This window comes from Odontesthes bonariensis, chromosome 5 (genome assembly GCF_027942865.1).
Source record: "Odontesthes bonariensis isolate fOdoBon6 chromosome 5, fOdoBon6.hap1, whole genome shotgun sequence".
Classification (NCBI taxonomy): Eukaryota; Metazoa; Chordata; class Actinopteri; order Atheriniformes; family Atherinopsidae; genus Odontesthes; species Odontesthes bonariensis.
The window spans coordinates 25841422-25867623 of NC_134510.1; the positions used below are offsets into that span (position 1 = coordinate 25841422).

Here is a 26202-nt window from a genome sequence, read left to right on the forward strand (position 1 = left end):
CTGATGGAAGAAGCCTGAGAGCCGGTGTCAACAATTGAGATTAAAATGTGTCTTGTGCGGACACACTTCTATGATAGCGCATTATGTGCGTGTGTTTGCCTCTGTCTTTTCCTTTTGTTTGCCTGTGTGTGTTTCACTTTATGTGTGTGCGTGACTGTGTGGGTTGAGTGGATCTCTCTTTTCACCATCAACATTACTGCATGAAAGACCTGTCACTCTGTATTAGCTCTATCTAGCTCTCCCGCTCCCCCTTTTCTGAGTGTGTTTGTGTGTGTTTGAGCGAGAGGGGGGTGAACTGGGCAGTATAGCCATTTTAAAGCTATTGAAGGTCATTGTCTGCTCACTCTGTTTTATGCATCCTAACTGCTATGTGGGACCAGCAGCCCTGCCACTGGCTCCAGTTTCATATATAGGGATGACATAATCCAGTATTTTTGGTTCACAGTGCGATCTCTCATCGGTAATGTTTGACTAAATTAAACGTGGCGATAAGAGCCGATTACAAATATTACACAGCTCCTGATTTTCCGCCGATATTGACACACTAATATTGACCCGTGGATAGCCCTAATGCCATGATTTAACATCTCTCTGCAGGGCTGCGCTCGTGCTCCATTTCCCAGAACGAACACGCGGCCCTCATCATCAGCATCATCACCGCACGGGAAAAGTGTCCCACTGGCGCTCCAGTAAAAAAATAAAATAAATATATATAGGCTATATCGACATCAATTTCACATACACGCACACACATGTCTAACCTGGTCATGGCTATTAGGCTACTTACAATCGCACAGCCCTGCACGCGCGGCACACGCTCCAATAAGCACATCGAGACCAGTTCCCTCAGCGTGACAGAGAGGAAGAAAGGAGGGGAGACGAGGGGGGTTAAACCCGCGTCGTGATCTTGAAGCACAACATATAGTGGGAGATATCATGTCGTGTTGATACATACATTACCCTTCGTCATTCACATAAGTCGGGAGTTTTGGTGGGATGCGACAAGTTGCCTGCGTCGGGCTCAATGTGGGAGAAACAGATAGAGGAGCAGACAGGCAGGCAGGAGAGCGCGCGTCCAACCGGAGGGGCGGGGGAGACGCATTCTCCCCGAGTACACACAAGCAGCGGCTACATCCACTGTAGACAAATCCGTGTTCAGTGACGTGTTTTGTATTAGCCTTTTTTTATGCACGTTTAAGCCTTTCCCATCACAGACTGGTTTAAATTGAATCAGGAGCTGAGAATTCACTGCCCTGGGTGCTTCTTATTTTCATCATTTCTATCACCCCTTCTATCTATTCATTTGTTTATTTATTTATTTTTTTGCCTCGATAGACCCGTTATTTAGCCTCTCCACCGTCCACCCCCCTCTCCTCTTTTTCCCTCCATCTCTTTCTCTTTGGGAGAGCAACGCGCTGCGAAGCTCTGAAATAAAAAAGGCTGCAGGTAAGTCCTCCACAAGCGTCTCTTTATAATTCTGATTACATTGTGACTCTATTGTTTTTACTTTGCAGCCCAATGGATCACAGTTCACGGTGTAATTTACTCGCCACGTTGATTTGCTTCACGTTGCTTTCAACTTATCTCAGAACTGACTGTGTAGAATATGAAATCTGCAGAGAAAAATAATGATGATAATTACCTAACTTCTGCCATCTCTCTGATTGAATGTTGATGATGATTTTCCCACCTATTTACGCGGGCCTATAATTAGCGATTGCAGCGTCTATTATGTAAATGAAACACTTAAAATATCACGTTAGAAGCTGCCATGCATTTGCACCGCAGGTGTGGGGACTAAAATATGTGTTGTATTGGCAGAAATTGTCGGCTAATTCTCCAGGGAATGATTTAACTGTTTGTGTATGTGCGTCTACATGCGTGATTTGTGTCCCATGCAGTCTGAGTTTTCTCTACCGGTCGCTTGATGCTAGGCGTCCATTTTCCACCGTGGAGCCTCTGCAGGCAGAATGATGCGTGTAGCTTACTCTATTAATGAATGCACCGCAGTCCGCATCACTATAACAGAGCTTTGCACGCTGTCAGCTCCGTACTTTGAGCTCGGATGTGTATAATCTCTGGTCTGGACAGTTTCTCCTGCTGAACTCCCCACAGTGCAGCGCAGGGCCAGCATCTCAGCTCCATGTTGAACCTGGGCCACATCATGTTATCTGATGCGTTTTCAGATTCATTTTCTAGTCAGCCTGCAGTCAACCGTTGCTCTGACAGAAGCAGCAAAGATGTAGCACCTTATCAATCATTCACTTTTGATCTCACCTCTGAACACATCTGGGCTGAAGGTGGATTGAAATGTCTTGATGTCATGAGAGTGTGCACTGCAGCATTCAGGAGTTCCTATGCACTGTCAGCAAACATACTGACTTATACCTGTTTTTAATGTGGCTGCAACCCCCGATGAGTAAAGGTCTGACTGTTTTCTCAAAGACTGGTGAGAAGTGCTCTGTTGTGGTCACGTGCAGTTTTGGTGAGCTTATTGCCACTAAGCTCAGCTTTTCACTGAAGTGCTGCATCTCCTCACTTTGGCGAACAGCCTTTCCTTTTCAAAGGCAGCAAAAATGTCCATCAGCAGCCGCCTCCACACTTTTAATGCAGATCCACCGTGTTGATCCAGCTTGTTTCTCTCTTGATGGGGCCAGAGTTACAGGTTTTTGAACTTTTGATTATTTATGTATTATTGTACTTGTGTGTAAAGTGACAGTGTCAGATTGTCTGGGTAACTGCTACATTAATGGTGTTTTTTGCATATTTCACTAATATTAGATCAAACCTGAGAACCTTAATTACACTGTTACGTAATTACATCAAGGTCAGTTAATAGCCATTCTGTACAGCTGTAGATGTGTTGTAAAATATATGGATCACATAAATCAGACTTAATAACTGTATACATTTTAGGGTTAATGTTTATGCATTGATTCATTGAAAGGTCCTGAGGTAAATGGTCCGCATAAATTCTGCTCTTATCGACCACTGTAAGTGCTTTACAGTACAAGTCAAATTAATCCATTCATACAGCTTGTCTCCATACAGAGCACATTATCTTATGCATGCTCATATACTAATGATAGGCTACATTGGGGGCCACTTATGAGGTTCAATGTCTAATCCAAAGTAACCCCAACATTTTGACAGGAGAATCTGGGGATCAAACTAGTGACCCTCTGATTAGTGAACCAATTGTCCCAGCTCCTGAGCCACAGCTACCCCTCCTGCATGATTATTTATGTGTAATGATAAAAAATTCTTGCATCATCGCACTCCCGTTTAAGACTCAGCTCTACATCAATGATCAGTGATTCTTTCATTAAGCATAGCTGGTCTTGTCATCTGTTGGTCACACCCCCTCAGCCCCTACGCCTGCCACGTGCCAAATGCCGTCTGTGCCGTGTGTGATGTGCGCGTGGCCTTGATGATCATCTCTGCGGATTTTGGATTACTTTCAAAACCCCTCAGTTGGCTCCAAGATCTGCTGTTTACACTTTAAGGTGACTCACTGCAGTCAATATTGGTGTGTAGCCCACACAGGTTTCTGTTGTGTTTTAGCGCCAGCCAAATCATAATCATCTAATGCTCAAGCGGTCCACAACAAGCTGAAATAATCTCTCTAACTTCTAAATGTTTTGGCTCATTTAGCTGCGCTGTTACACTCAAATTTCATAGCTGGTTGGGTGGTCAGGTCTGTGTCTCTCTCTGTGTTTCTCTCTGAGGGGAGGCAGCTCTGCAACCATCATCACATCTGTCATGTAGCCATTGTTCAGAGGATCAATGCCTTTGCTGCAATTTTCTTGATGGTCTGAGGTTTCACACTATTCCCTTTTCTCTTTAGTTAGGCTAGGACTCAGGAGGAATTCCATTAATCGCTGTGTGAGAGCTATGGATCCCAAACAAATCTAACAATCCACATACCACGCACCACACTGTATCATTTCTGATCTCTGCACTTATCAGTAAAACTTCTGCATATTTATTATGCTGATGAAGTTTGATCTTGGCTCTAAAATGAGCGAAACATAAATGAGCTACTGGCTAAATACACAAAGTTATTTGTATTTCTAGTGAGTTAAGTCTTTTGAAGTTCAAAGTTTTCCAGCTGACACCTATCTCAGTGGCTTTGACCCGAGCATTAATTATAGCGAAGGTTTGGTGTTTTAAAGTGCTTTCTCAGCACAAGTTGGTAAAGCCTCAGAGGGCCGTAAGAGCCTGTGATGAAACTACAGTATATTATGGCAGCAATAGGTCTGTACTGTCAGCTGTCCTATCTGTGACAAAAGCTTCTTCACTAACTATAGAAAGATATAGGTGTGTGTGATTAAATCTCCATTTTCATCCTTTCCAAGATTCATGTCAAGAACTTCATGCTAGTTCATGTCACTCTGCTCACTCGTTATCGACTGCTCTCTGATGAATGCCATGAAATGTGGCCTCAAGCATAAAAATACGAGAGTAAGTGGATCTTCAGAGAAAACATTTTCAGAGTTTTTGGAATAAGCTTATCCACACTGATGAGACTATTGATAGCACTGTCTTACTTAGCTTTAGCACAAAGACCGGAGACAGCGTGGCTCTGCAAAAGGTAACAAATCCACCTGTCAGAACCTTTAAAGTTTTTTAATAAACATATTCTGAATATTATTTTACAGTTCGTATTAAAAGAAAAAAAGAATATGATCAAAAAGATCTTGTGATCATATTACCTAGCTGCAGGAAAATGTGAAGCTGAAGCTGACAGGGTGTTTAGTTTAGCCCAGCTTAGCATAAAGACCAATGGCCTTTTCAGACAAAACACAACATGTGCAAGGCATTATATATATACACAGCAAAAATACCAGAATAAAACTTGCATTTTTCCCTCAATGTCAATACAACTGCTAATATCAAGACATACACAGTGTCAGGTGTTTGTTTTTTTCCATGTTGTCTTTCGTGCCTGGATGGGTGCCTCATGTCTATCAGCTGTATGAGTCTACATCACAACTTTGACCACAGGGCATCTAGCTACACTTTGCTTTCGCTTTGCTCTGTGCAAGGACAACATTGCATACCACTGAAAATAATCGGTCTCTGGGCGCCGCAGTGCCATCTGAATGAGCCATTAAGATGTCGTCTTTTTTTGCAAAGCACTGGTTGCAAAACCAAGAATGAAGTTCCAAAGCTTGACATCTTTGACCAAAAAGAAAAGTACCAAACACTTTAGCTTAACTTTTTCATTTGTAATTTGTTAAATTTCTCTTGCTATCCTGTGGCACAGGGCTGCCACTGAGGGGTAATGCTTTTGCCATGTGGGGGGTGTGACTGGTCTTGACTTGAGAAATGCTTGACATGGATATTTAAAAAAGTACCATCCATGTGAATGCCAGGATGCAGGTAATTCCATAAGAAAATTCAATATGATTAGATAAGCAGTGTTCGTCACTTCACCTGTCTGTGGTGACTGCATATTGAATTTCATAACAACATATTTGATTACACTGTGTACTCAAGAATATTGCACTGGGGATTTTGAGAATACATTTTTAAGAAAATAGTTAAGAAATGAAAGTGGAAATAGGGTATTCTTCTTTTTTTTGCTTGAAATGAACATTTTGAAGGGAAAGCTGATTACACAATTTATTGGGATGACAAAAGTGACATCATTTACATTTAGACTCGTTCCTAATAAATCTCGCTTTTACTGCTCTTTTGACAATTGCAATTCCCAGTTAGCATTTCTGAAGCTGAAAAATCAATTAGGAAATAGTTATGGTCATTGGTGAAAAAGCCAAGGTGCTTTCAAATGTGAATGTTTTTCACAAACTATTAAAAGGAATGGAAGGATTAAATGGATGAAACGTTTAGCTAATATTTCAACAGGATTTTCAGTAAAAAAAAAAATCAAATCAAGTTATAATTGAACCAGATTACTTTATGCAGTTAGCATTCGTTTAACATTCAGACTTTCTGGCATTAGGATACCTGCTCGTGTATGACCTGCAGAACTTTATGCAGTTTTTGTTTTATGTCACAGTACATATACATTTAGTTAACATGAAACATTGAATGCATTGATAGTCAATCTTTGGTATGAGAAATATACCTATACAAATTATAAAGACAATTAGACAAATTTGTCTTTTGTTGACTTACTTGAAGAGAAGGCAAGAAGAGACATTACATTGAGTTTTGAAATTTGAAATTAACAATGGGGTTGGTGTCCATTGAGTTTAATCTGTCAAAGAGACGTGTGTAGTGACTGAATGTGACGGGTAAAAATGGCATCATTGACAGTGCGGTATGGCTGTAAAAAGAATGTTTTTAAGTCCTAACATGAACATTTTCTAATCCTAACCAAGTGTTGTTATTGCTTAAACCCAACCAGGAAGTAACTAAAGTATTTTGGTAAAGTGTCGTCCTGTTGTTGGGGGAATGGATGTTGGTCTCGTCACACAGAGGTCCATGGTTAAAGGTGCAGTGATTAGCTGCTTCATGCACCTTGCCTCTTTCCTCCTTAGGAGGACTCTGTGGCTTCTCCGATGAAAGACTTGAGAATTATGTCTGCTCTGATGTTAAAATGCGCAAATGAGTCGTATTTACCCTCTGCCTTTTCTAGGGGTGGAACTTTACTGGACGTTACTGGATTTCAGCTGAAAGACTATTAGAATAAAGGCTCGATTTGCAGCACAAAAGAGGTACATCTTTAAGTGGACAGCCAAACACTGGAATGCATTTTCTGTCTATTGATCACAAAAGAAGTATCTGTAATATCGTTGCGTTTTTTTTCTATCAGTTCTTTTTTGTTTGTTTTTTTTGCTTTTTAAAAACATAAAATGACATCACAGAACACGTGGTGGAGAAAATGTAAAATTAATATGTTCTTTGACTCGCCTGCGTCAACAGTAGTGTAACACCGCTTGGAAACACTGACGGGGAAAGATATCTAGTCCCCTTTAATTAGTAAAGAAAATGATTACAGCTCTAATTTGACATATTTTAATGAGTGCTAACATTTTAATCTGTAATTATGTCTGCAGCCGCTAGCTGCCAAAGCTAACAGTTATTTTCTTAGTTACGTTTTTTATCTTCTGCTGCATTTGCCTGACAGGACAATGAGTTATAAATGCACGTCTTACTTTATAAATGCAATAGAGTTGAAGGTCCATCTTGTGTTAAATTTGCGCACATAGAGTGCTTCGCTCACTGAATAGTGAGGGTGTTTCTTGTGCATGACTGCACAAGCGCATGAGTTTAAGCACAGGTTCATGGGTTCATGAGCATCGGGTCATTCAGAGACACTTTATTTTGAGTCTCTTAGGCCAAGGTGTTACTGCCACTGCTTCCTCAGGCATTTCTGCTAAGACAAGCAAATGCTCGGTCGCATCCAGTCTAAGGATCTTAGTGGACTCTTCACATTTGCTTCATGGCAGTTCAGCTTTGCTTTGAAGAAGCTTTTAAAGATGACCTATTTTAAGATTTTTTTTTTTCATCATTTTGACAGTTGTGTGGGTTTTAGGCAGCATATGTGCATGCATGCCGAGGAATTGTTTGCGTGTGGATCTTTTTTTGTGCAACTGCATCTGTACATTTCTGCTGACATACATGCAAGTGTGCACAGACAAATGTCTGCATACCAGATGTGTGATTTCAGAGCTCAGGTGTGTAGCTTCGTCTCATGATTAGGAAGAGAAGCCATCTCTGCTACCAAGAGTGACTGCTCTGAATATTTATGCATGTTTTCCTAATGTTCACTGCTGCCATCTCAGAATAGAATACGCTGCTTTTATTTTTAGAGCTGTCATCATAAGTAGGCCTAGTACATCTTTTTTCTTTTGGTCAAGCAGTCAGCATCAGTTTATGTCATTTTCACTACATTTCTGATTTCTCTTTTTCGAAGACCATCTCTCCTCCCACTTATATATGTCAGACGGTGTGATGGCACTTTGCTGAATAGATGTTACAGTACACTGAAAATATTCTCACATACCCACACAGAACCACTGCGTTTCAAATGTGTGGAAAAACTTATTACAGTTGTCATCATTTATTCAGCAAGCAGTTTGGTGGTTGATTTATGCAATGAATAGCTAATGGAGCAGCTGCTACAAGATTCAAATCTCCCGTGTGATTTATGGCTGCATTATTAGAGCCACAACTCATCGTGTGAGCCTATGTTTTATAAAGGCAAAGGTACACTGCCATGCTGGGAATGAGTCACGCAGGTAGATCTGATTACATCTGAAGTTTTCTGACAGGTGAGGGCCTGGTTCTGTAATTTTCTCTGGAGCCGCTAACTCTCAAAGCTGAGCTCCTGGCCTTTGTTGTTGCAGTATGTCCTGCTGCTGCTGACTGGCCTCTGGCTGGCCCTTTGTGGTCAGACTGTTGCAGATGGACTATGAAAGCTTCACTGTGAGAATGGGTTAGCTCTAGGATTCTTAAACCATAACAAAGAGACGCATCCATTTCAGCTGTGTTCTGAATCTGTGCTTTTGAATTTATTGCAGTGGCAATTCAGTTTTTTTTGGGGGGGGATGAGAGCTGTGTTTCATAATGTGAAAACTTGGGGAAGCATTGCAAACCTCTTCATAAATTAAATTGAACAAGACTTAATATAACCTACTGGCACCCACTTTACCCACCATGCAAAATGACCACTGACATTATGATCTGAGATTCCGCCTCAAGCGGAGATGAAGAGTGCACCACAGAGGTCTAGTAGTAAGCTCACTTTTCTTCTATTTCTCACACCAATCTTATTTATTTATTATTTTCCCATTTTCATCAATGTACTCCTCAGCTGTAGCTTCTTCTGAAGCCACAGAAGGCATTATAAAATTTGTATGGCTCTACACTGTTTTGAGGACTTATGTTTTGGTTTTGTCCGGCCATTTGTCTGTCAGTCAGAAAATAAAGCCGATCACTTGGAGTCAAAGATGAACTGATCTCTCTAAGAGTGTAGGAAGTTGAAGACAGAGTGTGCAGTTATAACTGTGCAAAAGTATGCAAAAGGAAGAGTTACATTTCATAGACAGTGAAAGGTGTGTGTGTGTGGGGGGGGGGGGTCCTCAGTTCTTTTCTTGTGACAATTTCACATTTTTCATGTGATCCAAGTTAGATCCAAAAACTCAATAAAGTTTTAACAACTTAACTGGTTGAAGCTGGCATGAAACTACAAGGCAGTAATTTTAGTTTTAAATATGCAGTCCTTCTTATATCCAGTAGTGCTTCCAAGGACCTGGAACAACTAGTCTTGCTTGGTAAAAAAACAAGCTACTTTGATCCAACTATAAACATTATGTAACACTTTTTGGGTGAAATAAGTTTGGTAATTTTCCTCACTCTGAGCCTTAATATGTTAACAGAAGTTTGAATGAGCCCAACCAGTGTACACATTAATTAAACCAAAGACTAAAGGGAATCCTTTACATTGAATAAGGTGTGAGACTGTTCTTCCAAAGGAACATTAGGGACAGTTGTATTAGAAAATGTCCCTGGCTGAAGTCACAAAGGCCTTGTTGCAGCAAATTAAAGGATCACAAGTCAAGCAATGTTTCCACTGAGCGACAAAGGCCATGTACTGCATACAGGGGGCTGGTGTAGATTAGTAGGTCAGCAAGACTTTGGATGAACATGTGTCATTACCTGCATCATACATTGAAGTCTTCCTGTGTGTGTTTTGTTTTTTTACTATGTGAGACATAACTGTCTTCAGACCCTTAAATTATGATCTTGGTTACGAAGCTTTCTCTCAAAGAAGCAATGATTTTAACTCACGCGGTGCTTCTTATTGAACTCGTTCTCCGCCCTAGCTCATCACAAACTCACGTACAGTCAGGATCCGCTCTGTCGGTTTTCAACTCAAACCTCACAAAGCCTAATTTTAGGACATGCTGGGTTTCCTGAGCTAGTATCATACCAGTCAAGGGATGTGTTGTCAAGGCAACACGGAAAATGTCGACAAAGATTTCTACAATCAGATGTACGTTTTCATCTAGCCTATTTTAACACCTGACCATGATGTTTTCCTAACCATAGCCAAGTTTTTTATTGTCTATCATAACCAAATACCTGTAATGCCCAAACGTAATGACGCGTGACAAAGAAGTGTAGAAGCAGAGCAAAGGAAGACAAAAGTCAAAAGTGAAAGCAGTCTCAAGGTTGGACTCAAACAGGAGTTTTCTGCTCGAAAGTCTTGTATCTCAAGTACCTCCATCCATCCTTCCTTCCATTTTCAACACTATTTTAATCTTATTTAGCGGGTGGAGCCTATACCAGCTGCCACTGGGTGAAAGGCAGATTACACACTGGACAGGCTGGAAGTCCATCATGGGGCTTGTCTCAAGTACTTAAATGCTTAACCCTAACCAAGTACTTTTAATGTGTGATGAAGAAGTACAGAAGTCAAAATAAGGAACAGAAATGGGAATAAAGGCATGAAAAAAAGCAGAGAAACAGCAGTGTAATGTTCCCTCATGTTAGTGCCACTTCAGATCTCCTTACACAGTTGTTGTTATCCTAGCACTATAGAATTGCATTTTTCTGTCACCTGTAATATTGGCGCAGAAGAAAACAAGCAGGGTCGGTATCACTCAGAAGACTTTTGTTCCCCATCAGCGATTTCCATCTGGCAAAAGTCACATCAATATTTATTCTTGTTTTCTGACTTGGTCTTCGTCTAATTAATTTGGCCTCTTCATGTTTTCACTGTGATGGGGGCGATTCATGCACCATTTCTTAAATTTGTACCCACTGAACTTCTCACCAAAAGCATTTAGAAACAGCTGATTCCTTCTCTGGCTTCTTCTTTGTCTCTCACAGAACAGTATCCTTCTTCTTATATGGTGGTAATATGTCCATCCCACCATGTAGATATATTTTCAGCACTAACAAATATCGCAAAGCAATTAGATACTAAAAGAAATACAGAGTTTTAATCATATAATCAATTTTTTTCTCATAGACTTTTGGTATTATTACACGATGTAACAAAAACAAAATATAAACCTAAATACAGAGAAGTCAGATCTAAAATGTACCTTTTTTTTGTTTTTAAAAGTACTGAGGTATTCAAAAATGAGCTGTTACATCACGGTGCTAATTAAATGTTCTGTTAATGTATTCCAACTATACTGGAGGGGGAAAAAGACTTGTTCCTGCTCTACCTGAAAAGCCCAACTACCCTAATATCAGCCAAAATGACAAAGTCCACTTTTTCTGGCCCCGTATCCCCCCCATTTAGTAAAACTCTCACTCTTTCCCCACATTTTATCACATTTTCTTTTTCTTTCATGCTCCTTTGGTCCCATTCCCCTCCTTCACTTCAGTCCCCCTCTTTTTTAATTATTACAGGAAAATAGAAATTAAAGATAATTAAATGACAATTATGATCTCCTTCACAGGGGAGTTTTAGCTTGGGGGAATAACTTGGTAGGTTATTCTTAAGGTCATTCGTTAAATACCGAAGTCGAAGACCACACACACATCAGACACACACGTTAGATACTGCGTTTGTAGGCCTCAGAGGTTGGAGCATAATCCCCTCCAGACATGTATTTTCCTCAGGGAGAGGCAGTATGTTGATAGGGTTGGAAGGTCGTACAACACACACACACACATGTGCAATCACTTTTGCTTGTATGCCTACACATATGCACGCACAATGTATAATAAATAAACCACACTGTGGTGGTGTTGTTTGACAGTTTACATAATATGGAGCGTAAACGCAGAGATATAAGGCTAACTGTCGAGTGGAGGAGAGCTGAGGGGAACATTGCTGGGATTCAGTAAGATTGGACTAGACCCATCCTCAGATGCACTGTAGAGGAAACTCATACAAACACACACACACCACACCGGCTCTCCTTCTGTCTCTGAGGCAGCTCTGCTTTGGGTCTTACAATGCAAACAGGATGTAACCTATTTTGATCACGGTGCCATATTGCATCATCAAATATTAACAGACTTGACTGAACTGCATTATGTCTGCTAAATACTGTTTGTTGAATATTGCTTCATCATATCCTCATATTTGTTCCTGAATCTATCAAGGAAAGATGCTGATAGCTTCTTGCGTAAGCAGTAAGTGATGCTGTTTAGTCTTTATTCAAGTGTGTCTATGTGTGTGTGCGTCGGGCTGCGCCCGTGTTCCAGTGGTCACACAAATATCTATTGATAAAGATTTAGTGCACTGTAAGTTTTAGAGTAAACAACTGTTGGTGACTTGAAATATCCCCTCATTTAGCTTCTTTCTTTCCCCTCTCAGTTCTCTCTTCTCCTTTTTCCTCTCCCTCCATCTCTTGCCTGCCCCTCTCCTTTCCCCCTCCGTGCTCTATGCTGATCCAGACTTTGGAATTCAGTGTTGCTATGGTAACAATGTCGGGTTGGTCCTCTCTGCCTCCCCCTCTTGCTCCTCTTATTCAGACTAGATGCAGTGCACATGCTCTGGAGTCTTTCTCACTTTAGCCTGTAACACTGCCACTGCTATAATGACTCTTTCCTTCTGTATGGAATTTGGAGTTAAAATTAATTGACATAAAATAAAGAATGTCATAATAAAATGTATCAGTTTTTTACAAGCATCATGCAAGAGACTACAGTCCCGAGAGCAGCTACGTGTTACTACTTATGATGCTATGCTGTGTTTGATGTGCAATTTAAAGCTGTTAATAAGATTAGGTGAATGGAAAAGAAAGGTAAAGATTAAAATAACTAATGTGCGGAAAAAATAAATAAAGTATGAAAAATACAAAGTTGTGCTGCTTTTAAACAATTCACATATTTACAATTTTCCCTGTCTTTGTTAAGCATGTTAGTTTTGGCTGATGGTGATATTGAGAGAAAAATCAGGGTTAGGGCATTAAGACATTAAGATTAATTTCAAGTCAGTTTTGATTCATTCAGATCAAAATTGTAGAAATTGGTGTTGGGGAAGGGATAGATATTATTTCTCTTGAAGTTGATGTGCATAATTTAGTGTCTTATTACTGGAAAAAAGGGTAGATACTTAAACAGTAAAGAGGACTTGCCAGACGCCACTGCTATAGCATAGAAACTACCCTGCACTCAGCCCGTCTGATGACCTCTTGCTGGCATCTTGCACTCTTTGATGTCACATGATGTTGCATGCAAGGCGATGGGATGTCGTTATAATTTTGCGTGGAAGCGCAAATGCAGCAAAAGAACCACATTTCATGCCAAGGATAGGCACTTCAGAGATTTAGCCATTGTTGCGTTTCTTTCATGCCCTTCAACATGGTTGATAAGCTATTGGAATTGTAAGGTTGTTTTCCAAAGCATAGCGCTACTCAACTCAAATCTACATGCTTTTATGAGAGTATGTTAGCTGTACCTCCACGGAGGTTCCAAGTGAACTGAGTCTATACATAAAGATGACGTAAATACATTGCAGATTGAGTTGTCATATGTAGGCATACTTCTCAGCAGCAGAGCTGAACTACTCACATCTGCACTATTCCTTGTTCTCTGAGGAAAGAAGCTGTTTGCAAATCTGTATGCAAAGTTTATGACTCTGTCTGCATGAGCTGAAAATCTGTGGGCACAGATTACAAATGCTAGAGCAAGAATACGTTTACGCATGGCTGTGTTTATTGCTCAGCTGACCTCAGATGATTTCTGTATCACACAGCTGTTAAACATACTCTGAAAAAAGTCCAACACGTCTGACTACAGAAATAAAAATAGTAAGAGCTTGTAACACTACAAACACAACCACTCATATTTCTAAGACAGTATTCACAAGATTGCAGATGGCAGTGAATGTTGTGTGGACATCATTAAGTGGAAAATAAAGAGAGCCCTTCTGCAGGAATTACTTTAGTCCCTGGAAATATCTGGGATTGTAACCAGTCAGTTACACGAGTTTATGGTTTTTACTGGCTCAGACCGGAGACCACTGGAGAGTCGCGTCGTTTCAATCTTTGCTTTCGAAATTCAAAAAGTTGTTTCCACTTCCCCCAAGTCTTATTTGAAACAGACAAAAATCACTTCAAGCTAGTGGTTGGCTAGTTTCCATTCAGTTTTTCTTATTCACAAACGTGAACAAAAGCTGAAATGGAAACTGTGTAAAAATTCCGCTCATTATGGATGTCCACTGCAGTTGTCATATTTTTTTTTGCTTCTCAAGGTTTTTTACCAGTTGGGAAGACTACTTTTTCGACTGAATTACAACCACCTGCAAAGTAACCTTGACTGAAACCATACGGTGACTCTTCACCATCCAGTTTATTCACTTCAAACCAGTTTCAAACCTTTTTGGGACTTTTTAAAAGATCTCTTCAGATTTGCTTCACCAGTGAACAGAAACCCAATTACTTAGATCATAGATTGTCAGTGTCTATAATTGTGAGAGGAACTGACAAAAAGTATTAAAGTCCAGTTTAATTTTGCTGTTATAGAGCAAATAACCAAGGCCAGCACACACTTAAATCTCCCACATAAATCAAAATTCAGCTCAGTGAAACAACATATTCTTGTTACATCACTCAGTTTAAGAATGTCTGATTTAAATAGAAACAAAACTCAAATGTATGACATGTATTAAACCGAGTCAGAGTAAAAAAGAGCACAAAATAAGTTATACTGTAGTTATACTGTAGAAGTAATAACCCCGACTAAAAGGGTTACACCTTTTGAACCATTTCACATCAAATCACTAAAGACTGTTTTTTTTTTATCATGATGCCACAATGTGTTTGGAAATTAATTTATTTGCAACTGCAATTCTATCAAAAAAATATTTAACATTTTATGATCAATTCTTGTGTTGTTTTATTTTTGTGTTGCAGCAGCAGACCCAGAGGAGCAGCGACCATGGGTTTTCTTTTGCAAGTTTTCTGCTAACAGCGGACGAACAGAGAGCGGGACATCCGTCCACAAATCACACCAACTCCAACTTTCTAGTAAGACAAGGAGACAGAGACAGGGGGCAAAAGAGACCGAAGCAAAAGAGAGAAATCAAGTGCAAGAAGGAGCGAGGGGCGCAGGTGAAAACAGTCGATGGATGCTGTCCGGATTGAGGGGACAGCAAGTTCTTCACTGACGGGGAAAAGAAAGATTTCAAAATTGAGTCGAAGGATAGAAACTCGCCGTCAGGTACGTCTCAGTTTGCAGCACTTTCAGATTTTCTTTCAGCCTGTCAAGAACTCAGTAAAGTTTTATCGGACAAGTTTTTTTTTTTAAACGTGACAGGAGATTTCTGCAGTGAAAACTGTGTGATGCCGAGCAAAATTCATAAAACACTCTTGAATTGATTCAATGTGACAGGCTGTAAGTGACTTATGTAATGCTATTTGAGTGTGTACCAGGATGTTTGTATGTAAATGGTGCACCCACACTGCCTCCTTCGAACAACAAGTATAAGGTGATCGCATGCATGATGTGCTGTGCCTATTTGCCTCCAGTCCTTCTGGTTCTGAGGTGGAGAACAGCGTCAGGGTCATGAATATGGAGTTGACTGAGATTGGGAGGGTGTGATCTGCTGTGCTTCACATCAATTGTCTTGTTAAGCGGAGTCAGCAGAGTCATCAAACTCTCTTCCAAGGACACATCATAGAGCTACTCATGCACCTCCCACATCGCGTTCACCTCTTTTCATTCGCCTCCTTCTCACCGTCTCATCTGTGCCCCTAATCCTCTCACCTGCATGTGTCCTGCCTTTTCTAAATAATCTGCTTCACAATATCTGCTTGTTTCTCTCCTTCTCTCTTCATCTTCTCCTTCTCCTCTCCCATTCCATCTCTCTTAAAGGCATGGTGTGTGAGAAGGGGATCCAGATCCTTCTCACCACCGTGGGGGCATTCGCTGCCTTCGGCCTGATGACGGTGGCAATAGGGACGGACTACTGGCTGTATTCCCGTGCCCTCATCTGCAACAGCACAGCCAACTCGTCCCAGGATGATCCCCATAATAAGGACAAAAAGGACCCTGGGGCGCTCACCCACTCTGGGCTATGGAGAATATGCTGCCTAGAAGGTAAGGAGGACGTAGTGGGGGACATTTGGGATCTATGGGTGGGATTGGAAGTGGTGTGGATGCATGTCAAATTTCCTTAGATAGATATTATTAGTTTTAATCTGGAGGGTACAGGGAAAAATTATATAAAGTATTACGCAATGTAAATTCAGATCGTTAGATTTAACGCTCTTGCCTTCAGGAGCTATAGGGACTGAGATTCAGAACAAAGCATAAGTGACCCACCTCTGTGCTCAGAGAGATGTTATTTTCTTATCTTTTATATTCAAACAAACCTTTACCAGTTTTATTTTGTGTCCGAGGTGCATCCGCCTTGTTTAGATGTTCACTGAGACCATCTGGAGCTGAATTTTGTGGTCAGGAAAGGTTTTCTACTGATGACTTATGCAAGGTCATATTTGTGCGGGAGCAGGTGTAACTACAACAGTACAACAGTGAACATCCACCACAGGGTCTGCTAAGAAATCTTTTTTTTTGTCAGTTTTTTGTCAAAGAGACTTTGATTTGCCTTTCTTGTAATCCTACAAGCAGTTCTCTGGGAAATTATCTCAAGCTTCCAAACCTCAACTTGACCTCCAATATTTCCGTTGACTGTCATTTCAAACTAGTTTAGTGCAAATGCAGTTGCTTATAAGAGCTCATGGCTGCTGTCCGTCTTGAGACAATGTTTTTTATTTGAGGTCTGAAACCTGAATCGCATGGCCTTTCCTAAAGATAACTGTGATAAACTTATGGACTAAAACAAGCTAACTGAAGTCATCCTACACTTATTAAGAATTTTTGACCAGGGATGAACAAACTTTTGTTTGCAACTAAGATTGAGCTAAACTGCCATAGAAACTTTAATATCTCTTTGAAATGTCAAAGCTGTGAAGTGAGGACAAGTTTTCCATCAGTCAGATAGTGTTTTCTAAATTATATAAAGGTTTTGTTTTATCTCTGAAAAGTGGGATCAGAGTGTAGCAATTATAACTTTTCTATTAACTTTACAAAACTTTCTTCCAGAAAGTGCAGCATCATTTTTAGCATCGACGTATAATCGTTATTGTGTTTGTTAGATTGTGCCATAGAGACAAGAAAATAATGTAGAATAATTGCAATATAATTACGCGATACTGAAGCGTAACTCCCACTCAAAATAATCCATTAATCATTAGATTCAGGCTGCATTTATTTAAGTCATGAGCTGAAACAAAAGTGTGTTTTCACCCATCTACTTCTCATTTAAAGCGGCAGAAGATACAGAAACTGGCAGCAACCATCTCTCAATCTTCAGCTTGTTACTGCAACACAAGCTGCTAATTCATTATACATTAGACTGCTTGGCTGACGCTCAAGAGTGAAGGCTGGGATGGAGTTAACAGTGAAGTAGCTACAGCCAAGGGGAGGTGTGAGCTAGTGATCTGTGCCTTTCCTCCTATCCAGACCGAGGTGGAAGCGTTTCTTTCTCCAGGAAAACCTCTTGGCTCTCCTTATAAAGCATCCCCAGCCCATCCTAGGCTTGGTCATTGTACAAAGCTAATTTGTCCTCATTGCTAAGCTTCCTGATAGCAAAGCAGCCAATTAGAGATAAGCTCTAGCCCTTGCAGCTCTACTGCAGTGCACCCCCACCCTCTCTTTCCCATGCCCCACTCTCTCAGTTTCTCCTTTCGCTCTCCCAGCTTTGTCTCACTCCTCCGAACATTACATTTCATCTTTCACTGCTTCCCCCTCATCTTTGCCTCTTTTGTAGTTTGCTCTGCCGTTCAGTCTTTTCTCTCACATTGTGGTGCAGTAAAGCTGACAGTGTCTTGGCATGGCTTAGAGGTCAAGTATCCTTGATGTCTGTGGAGTATTCAGCCAAGAAAGATGCTCAGTGGTCACGCAGTGATGCAGTGAGGTGTAGCTGGGGTGGAAATGCAGGACATGCTCGCTCTAAAAGATTTATGCCTGCGGGTGGGTGGCACATTATGCTGGGGATAAAGATGTGTCCTGTCCTCCTCTCCCTTATGCAGGTTTACTGTTGGAGGGTTTGCTCTGAGTTACCTGATAGTGATTACCTTCTTTTTATTCTTTTTATGAAAGGTTTTTGTTCATACTTCACAAAAAACTTGGGCCCCCAGTAGTAGACTTGGCAGCTACTCCTGTCATTTAGCAAACCTGTCTTTGCGATAATCCAGTGAGTTAATGTAGGCAACATGTTTACATACACAAAACAGCCATAACATTAAGAGTTACCACCTAATATTGAGTGGATTCCCCTTTTGCAGCAAGAACAGCCCTGACCTGTGGAGCCGTGAACTCCACTAGACCTCTAAAGGCATGCTGTGGCATCTGGCGCCAATCCATCAGCAGCAGGCTTTTTAGGTACATCCTCCAGATAAGTAACACACAAGGAACTGGCCAGCAGCATGATGTAGAACAAAACGGAATTAATCCAACCTGGCAACCTTCTTTCACCGCTGTGGTCCAGTTCTGATGTTCACATCTCACATGTGCCCCATTGTGGGCACTTTTGCCACGAGTCAGTATGGACACCGTCATTGGTCTGCATATGCAACAAATTGCGATGCACTTTGTATTTGACATTTCTGTCTGAACTTTTTCAGCAATTTCAAACACAGAATCTCTTCTATTGAATTTGGAACATGCAGGCCTTCACTCCCCACATGCATCATTCAGCCTCAGCCACTTATTACTCTGTCGTCGGTTCATCAGTTTTCCTTCTTTGAATCACTTCTGGTAGGTCCTGACCACTGTACACCAGAGAGCTGTGGTAGTGGCGATGCTATGACCCAGCCACAACTTGGCTTTTGTCAAAGTCGCTCCAGTTTTTACAGTTGCCCATTTTCTCTGCTTCAACACTTCAGCTTCAAGGACAGAATGTTCATTTGCTGCCTAATATATATTCAAGGTGCCATTGTAACAACATGAAGAATGTTTTTCACTTCACCTGTCAGTATTCAGAATGTTATGGCTGATTGGAGTCTATTAACTAAATACATAAGTCTTCATTTTGAGTAAAATATTGAAATACTTGTACTTAGATAAACTGATTTATAGAACGTTTTACTTACGCACCATTGACAGGTTTTATATTTCATTTATCTGAAAACTGGAGGAACAGAGTTACTTTTCACATTAACAGAAAAAATATTGATTGAGTGCATAAAGTTATTTTTCCACATGTTCACGAGAAGTCGCCCTTTGCTTTGACTTGGGATCACATAAACCGCAGTGTCAACTTCTAGACTGTAGAGTCTTGGTTACACAATTTAGAAACCTCTTTCTGACAATGACAAATTGTTGAAAAAAAATGTTTTGAACATTTTTTTTAAAAACATCTGGCATTGCCAGATAAGTCTGTCCTTTCCAACTCCATCAGAGATTATCACTCCATCAGCCTCCATCAGATTATCTTGCAGGATTCCCAAAAGTCTGGTTAGGTACCACTGTGGTTGCATTTTAGAGTGAAGTGCTGTAAAGTGAGCTCCAACTCAACCAGTTTCAAGAGTAAAATTCAGCTGTGTAGTAGTGCAATGCTTGAATTTAACAATCTAAGTGTGAGGATAATAGTATGTCAGGCAGCTGCTTTTGCTTTTGATACTTTAGATAGTTAGAACCTCAAAGGGCTTTTACATATTATCAAGGACTACTTTTGCATTGCTGTATTCGCACTTTTCATAAAGAAAGAAGGAAAGAAAAAAGTCAAACATGCCATCGTACCCTAATGTTTTTCAAGGTTTCAAAAATGCCTTGAGGGTGGAGTCTCAGGGCAGCGTTTGAGGATTATAATACTTATCCAACTGATGTCCCGCTCCTTTGTACTTCCATCTGTTTCTTTACAGAATAACTTGTGGAAAAATAAGAGCTGTGCGCAAGAGACCAGCTCACCCCACGTCTGTCCGTCTCTCCTATCGTCTGTGTCCCTTCATTCCATCACTCCATCTTTCTCAAAATCCATCCATCAGCAAAAGTGGTGTGCTGTCATCACCGTGTGTCCCTCCGTCTGTCTGTCTACATGCAAGACCCCGCCGGGTAGCTATCTGTCTGCCTGTGTGTCTTCATACTTGTATGTATCGACTTGTGTGTCTGTATTAAGATGTTACTAACATCTGCTTGTAGAAGCAGTGCCATTAACCTTTGTGATGTTGTGTATCATCACAAAAGTTTTCCAAAAAAAAGATTTTCCAAAAAAGCGACACTGGTGTTTTTGTGTTTCATTGGTAGGATAGCTGCTGTTCTCTTTTCTAAGGATAACAGATATGAGTTTGTGCCTTTTGTTGAGTCTGTTCACTCTGTTTCTTCTTTCATATCTCAGGAGTGAAGAGAGGAGTGTGTTCTCAGATTAACCACTTCCCAGAGGATGCAGACTTTGACCATGATGGAGCAGAGTACGTCCTACGTAAGTCAATACCTGGAGTACCGGACATGAATGACGAGATGGAGGCCGGTGTGGGAGCTGCATTGAAAGCTGAAAACAATTTTGAAAAATGACTTTCCTCAAGGTTTTAAGTCTGGCATTTAATTGCTCATTGCTCAGAAGATAATCTCATGGAGAAAAAAAACATGTGACAGTGTGTAGAAAGTCATGGGAGATGGTGTGCCCTAGTTCGTGCTCAGTGCCCTGCAGTGATGTCTTTCTGCTCTGTGATATGCTACATGTGAGCCTGTGCATGCATGAAAACTGTGCTCTGTTTACAATGTTGCATAGGCATTTTGCTGGCATTTAGGTGGCATTTTCTCTCCAGTGGCCTAGTTGTCCTGGATGAGAGAAGAGTGTTAATGTGTGTTTGTGTGTATGTTGGCACTTGTGCATGTGTGTACTTGGTTGGCAGACCTCCTGGAGGCACTGAAGGCCACATGGGAACATCTTTGTGAGGCAACTTTGGCCATTTTTTCAGTTGCTTTTCTGTTTGGAACTCAGCAACAAATTATAAAGGTTTGCTTACAGTGCTAATAAAATTATTTCAGTTCTGGTTGATAGTTTAATAATAGCACAATTTGATACAACAACAGCTGGGTTTTCATTGCTGTTTTTGATGCTCATTTAGAAAATATGAAGAAGAAAAGATGATTGTCAACTGTAAAAATTGAAAAAACTATCACTAATGCACATGAGGTTTATACTCTTTATTGAGCGGTTTTTGCCTGACTTAATAAGCATTAAGGGAATGAAAAAAACTTTACAAATCTGGTCTGAGAAAGATTGAAAAGACGTGACTCACATGTCCCACTGCAGTTTTCCCAAAATTATTTTCTGACATATTCTCAGAGATCAAATATATTCCTGAAGAAGAGTCCTCTCTATTTTGATCTTGTGGATGTCCACCACAGTAGCTGTTATATTCCTCCTTCAGGTTTGTTTCTGGTATAGAATTACTTCTACTAAATTACAAACACTTGCAATGGAGCCTATACTGCAACCCTCCGGCTCCTTTATGCTGCCTAGTTTAATCACAGTCAAAAATGCGCTTTTGATTCACATTTCTTCACTAGTGAATCAAAACCCAGGTATTTAAACATCGTCTTTATAGGGCAACCAAAAAATGCATATTTCTTTAGCCAAGAAAGTAAAAAATGTTTCTAATTATTATCTGATTTTATGCAACGGTGTTTTGATTGAAAACAGGCCATTTCTTTGTTTTGATGACACCATTCTATTCATATATGGTGTTTCCTGTGTTTAGCCAACCTGTGTTTTACCATCAAAACATAACAAAACTATATTTAGGAAAAACCTTCTCGTAACTTCAGATACAATTGCAGAGCTTTCATGAAATGTAACAGATGATATCCTTTCTTCTTGTTTGATTTTGATCGCTTACCTCTATTCTTTGCTCTGTTTAGGAGTAGTTAGAGCTTCCAACATCTTCCCGATCCTTAGTGCCATCTTGCTGCTGATGGGAGGGGTTTGCATTGCTGCTAGTCGTTTCTATAAAAGTAAAAGGAACATCATCCTGGGTGCTGGAATCCTCTTTGTGGCTGCAGGTAACTGACCAATACTACATGTGTACTTCTATATAGAGCTGTACATATGCTTGTATGCAAATGTGTGATTCTATCTCCACGTGCGAATGGTTATTTGGACTTTATTATTGTTTTAGAATGTTTTTATTGGAGGTTTTCACATTTACTGCTAATGATTTCAGTTGTTTTTATTGAAAAAGTCACTGCAGACAAATTTGTTTATCATTACTTGTTCCACTATTTTCTGTGCCCTCACAGGTCTGAGTAATATAATTGGTGTGATCGTCTATATCTCTGCGGCACTGGGGGACATTTCTCCTAAGAAGGATGAGGATAAGAAATGGCAGTACTCCTATGGTTGGTCCTTTTACTTTGGAGGCCTCTCCTTCATCATGGCTGAGATGGTGGGCGTGCTGGCTGTCAACATCTACATCGAGAAAAACAAGGAGCTTCGCTGTCGCTCTCGCACCGACATTTTTAAGAGCACCACGCATGCGATGCTTCGCCTGCCCAGCTACCGCTTCCGCCGCCGCTCCCGCTCCTCCTCACGCTCCACTGACCCCTCCCGCTCTCGGGACCCGTCACCTGTAGGGGGCGGGGGGAAGAACTTCGGTCTGCCCCCCTCTGCGTTGCTCTCCCAGGGCCCCATCTCAGTGTCCACTTTACCTAACCCCCACTCGCGCTCCCACACGGCCCTGGCTGGAGGCGACATCTCCCTCTACACGTTGTCCCGCGACCCCAAACTGGGGGGTTTGCCGCCCATGTATGGAACTGTGGACAGGGCCACACTCTACCAGCTCCACAACTGCTTCCCAAAGGATGGAGGTGGAGGGGGAGTGATGATGAGCGGCACACTGCCCTCACTCAAGTCCCACAACCCTTCAAATTCTTCCAACTCCAATGCACCAATGGCCAACTCTGTGGGCTCTGGCCCCCCGCCCTTCACCTCATCCACAGTAGACAGGGAGCGAGGGATGGGGACTCTGGACAGGCTGAAAGGAGACAGGGAAAGCAACTCTAACACCCTTAATAGGAAGACAACGCCTGTGTAGAGGGAGAGAGGAGGAAGGGAGATGAAGAGGATGGTAGTAGTGAAAGCATTTGTGCGGCTCAACCAGAAATAGATAAACATACAGACAGACAGGTGAAACTCAATAACTCTCCCTTCATTTTCACTGTTATTTAGTCGACTAAATCTCACTGAAAACAAAAAGAAGAGTAATAACAATATGATAATAACAACAACAATGAACTTTCGCAATGAAACTATTTTGATATTTTAATGTGCTAGAAATGATTTATTTTGTTAATGATCAAACGCAATTAACCTTGGGCTATAATGACAATGTGTCACATTACTTCTGTGCAATATTACTGCTAATTTAACCAGACCATCATTCATGTAAAATTGTTGTTGTGATTATTCTTAGTGTTATTACAGGCTAGCTGTGTTTGCAAACACTAGTTTGGAATGAAATCTTGATTTTCATGTTCGTTTTCTTTCACTCTAATTTCAGATCTCTATGACTTTAACTGTGAATTCTTCCATGCAGAGCCACTGAGACCTTCAGTGAGCTGTGTGTAACTGTGTCAAAGTGTCAAGCATGAGTGTGCACAAACTGTGAGAGAATGAGAGCCTGTCTTATTTTTTTAACCCCAATATTATAGCATTTTCATTTATAACATGAAGTCAGATGTGAATACTGTAAATTGTCTTCCAATACTGATACTAAAAGAAATGCAACAACAAAGCGAGTGAATGAGACAATTGACCAACTTCATTGTTAGTCTGAGTTTTCTATCGGCCTCTGTTAGTTATATTTCCATTCTAATCAGTGTTAACAGTAGTACTTGTAGCTTTAGTCGTGTTGAAGATGTTTGTTCTTGGGCATTAACAGAAACCTCTGATTGGAGGAATCAGAAAAAAGAGACACTGAATAACACATTTGTACAGAATCAGGTAAAGGTTGCTGCCTGAGCAGAAAAATTTAGAATTCAATCTTCTTTTTTTTTTTCTATGAAAAGTCCCAAAGTGACAAATGCAAATCATCATTCTCAGTGGCAAAAAATAAACATGTGTATGTGGGTTACGAGGGTTTAAAAAAGAAGAAAACTTTTGAAAATATACATGTACATTGTAATTTACGCATACATATATTTGTAAAGTCTATAGATACATTTTTTTGGACCCACCGTTCATGCGTTTGGGCAGGGCAGGTTTGACTGATCCCAGTGCCCTTCTTGGACTCCATACTTGCCCCTTCTCTGCCCTTTTTTTTGTCACGTGATCAGTCTTTTCACTACCTTGTCACGTCACCAATAACAGCTTCATCACACTGAGATAACCCCTTAACCTCCCCAAAGATTATTTTCACTGTGCTTCCCTTGTAAACTGCCAGCTCCTGAGTCTGAACTGTTTATGTTGATGAGAATGTAAACACATGTAAACCCCAACCCCCCCTCACCTTTCTCTCTTCGAAACTGTCCCGAGTGACCGGGTTGAAACTTTGGATACACATGTTATATGATAAAATGAAGAAACAAAATAATGACCAGATGCTTCCAGATTCTATACATTTTGATTTATTTGATTTGATTTCAGAAAAAGAATAATGTGAAAAAAACTGCACACAGATAGCATTTATGTGGGCAATATGAATAGTATGTAGTTGAGAATAGATATATCTAGACAAATGAAAATGGTTTATCTAAATGTGTGATAAACTTAAACACTGTATTGCACGAAGTTTATAAAAAAAAAATAATAACAGACATATTCACAGACTGCTGTCTTTTTTTATTGAATAGAGACTGAGGTCTCTTGTGATGCAGTGACTGATCGTACGTGTACACCTGAGTTTTTAAGCTGGGACACTGTGTAAACTTTAAATAAAGACAGAAGGCATTGCTTTGAAAGTCATGTAGCCCATTACATTATTTGAAAATGATACAAAGAAAGCGTATCACATGTTGAAAAAGAAAGTCTTTATTCTGAATGCTGTTGTCAAAAGACTGAGAAAAACGCAGCCACCTTTTCTGGCCTTGAGCTAAGTCAAAAGAGTATTTCAGGTTTATTTTTTTATTTTTTTTAATGGGGATTTTTGTGACGTACTTACTTATTAAGACAGTGTTTCATATGTTGTAGACAGCAGTCAGTCTACTCTCAGTTTGGAGAATCAGAAACAAGTCCACTAAGTTTAGGTAAAAACTACCCACATTAAACAATTAAAACGATTTAGTTTAAATAGTTTAAGCTATTACTACTTTGAGAATTTTTGTACTGCGTCCCTTCTTGCAAAGAAAGACCTATTGTGGTTAACTGTCTGATGCAGAAGTGACACGATGTAAAAATCCACAACATAGCTTTTGCTCAAACTGCCTTGAAACTTTGAGTTTTGACTTGTTTTAGATGGAAAAATGTTGTTCTTCTTGCAGCCCTTTCTGAGTAGCTGTTCACTTTAGCTAGGCCATCAGGAAACCTTCTGACTCCAAACTGAGAGGGTTCTGACCGCTGTCTACTGCAGGTAAAATACTAGTTAGTCATAAGTACTACATTCAACCACTCCTCAATATAAACGATCCCTTTAAGATTGAGTTGAAGGCTGGGTTCACATTGTTCACTCGTACATAGGACAGGAGCAGACAGCTGCTGATGCATTTTGGACAGTACTTGTATGCAGCAATGCATCAGAGTCATGTGCCAAATATTCAGTTATGTGTCACATGAACATGTTGTTTTTAACAAATCTCTCCACAACACTTAAATAAAGCGTTATGATATAAATCCCACCCATAATTTTTCTAATTATCACCATATCCACCTCAACACCCCAGCTGCGATCCATCCATCCATTTTCTATATCTGCTTAATCCAATTTAGGGTCGCGGGGGGGCTGGAGCCTATCCCAGCTGTCATTGGGCGAGTGGCAGGCGGGGTCCAACGTCCAACGTTGGACCCATTGTTGTGGCAGGCATGCAAATATTCAAAAGAAATATTTCAACAAATGCACAAGATGTTTACTAATTAGACTTAAAGTTTATGTTTCCTGTTCTTATTTTACTTATAATTACTCAAGTTCTGCGTCTCAGCCAAAAAAGAGGCGTAACACTCCAGGGTTTATGGTGTTGATAGAGTATTATTTAATTACCAGGCATTCTCAACAGGTCAGGAAATTACAAGTGATCTGAGAGCAGCGCACTGCCTCTGTACACTGCTTTTATCTACTATTTGATGGGTTTTCTGTGCACTTTGCTGTGAACGAAGAGCTT

At 40.5% G+C, this 26202-nt stretch overlaps 1 protein-coding gene across 2 annotated transcripts; it reads left to right on the top strand.

Annotated features, from left to right (window-relative positions):
- Window positions 1–1140: 1140 nt before the first annotated feature.
- Window positions 1141–24832, top strand: cacng8b (calcium channel, voltage-dependent, gamma subunit 8b). 2 transcript variants are annotated; one of them, XM_075465701.1, is made up of 6 exons: window positions 1141–1446; window positions 14799–15105; window positions 15760–15984; window positions 20285–20368; window positions 21814–21954; window positions 22192–24832. In XM_075465701.1, the coding sequence occupies exons 3-6, from the start codon at window positions 15762–15764 to the stop codon at window positions 22983–22985; spliced, it is 1242 nt and encodes a 413-aa protein (XP_075321816.1). In that variant the 5' UTR covers window positions 1141–1446; window positions 14799–15105; window positions 15760–15761; the 3' UTR covers window positions 22986–24832. The 2 variants fall into 2 exon arrangements, with proteins under 2 accessions (XP_075321816.1, XP_075321817.1); XM_075465702.1 differs by having other exon boundaries at window positions 14802–15105.
- The last annotated feature ends 1370 nt before the right edge of the window (window positions 24833–26202 follow it).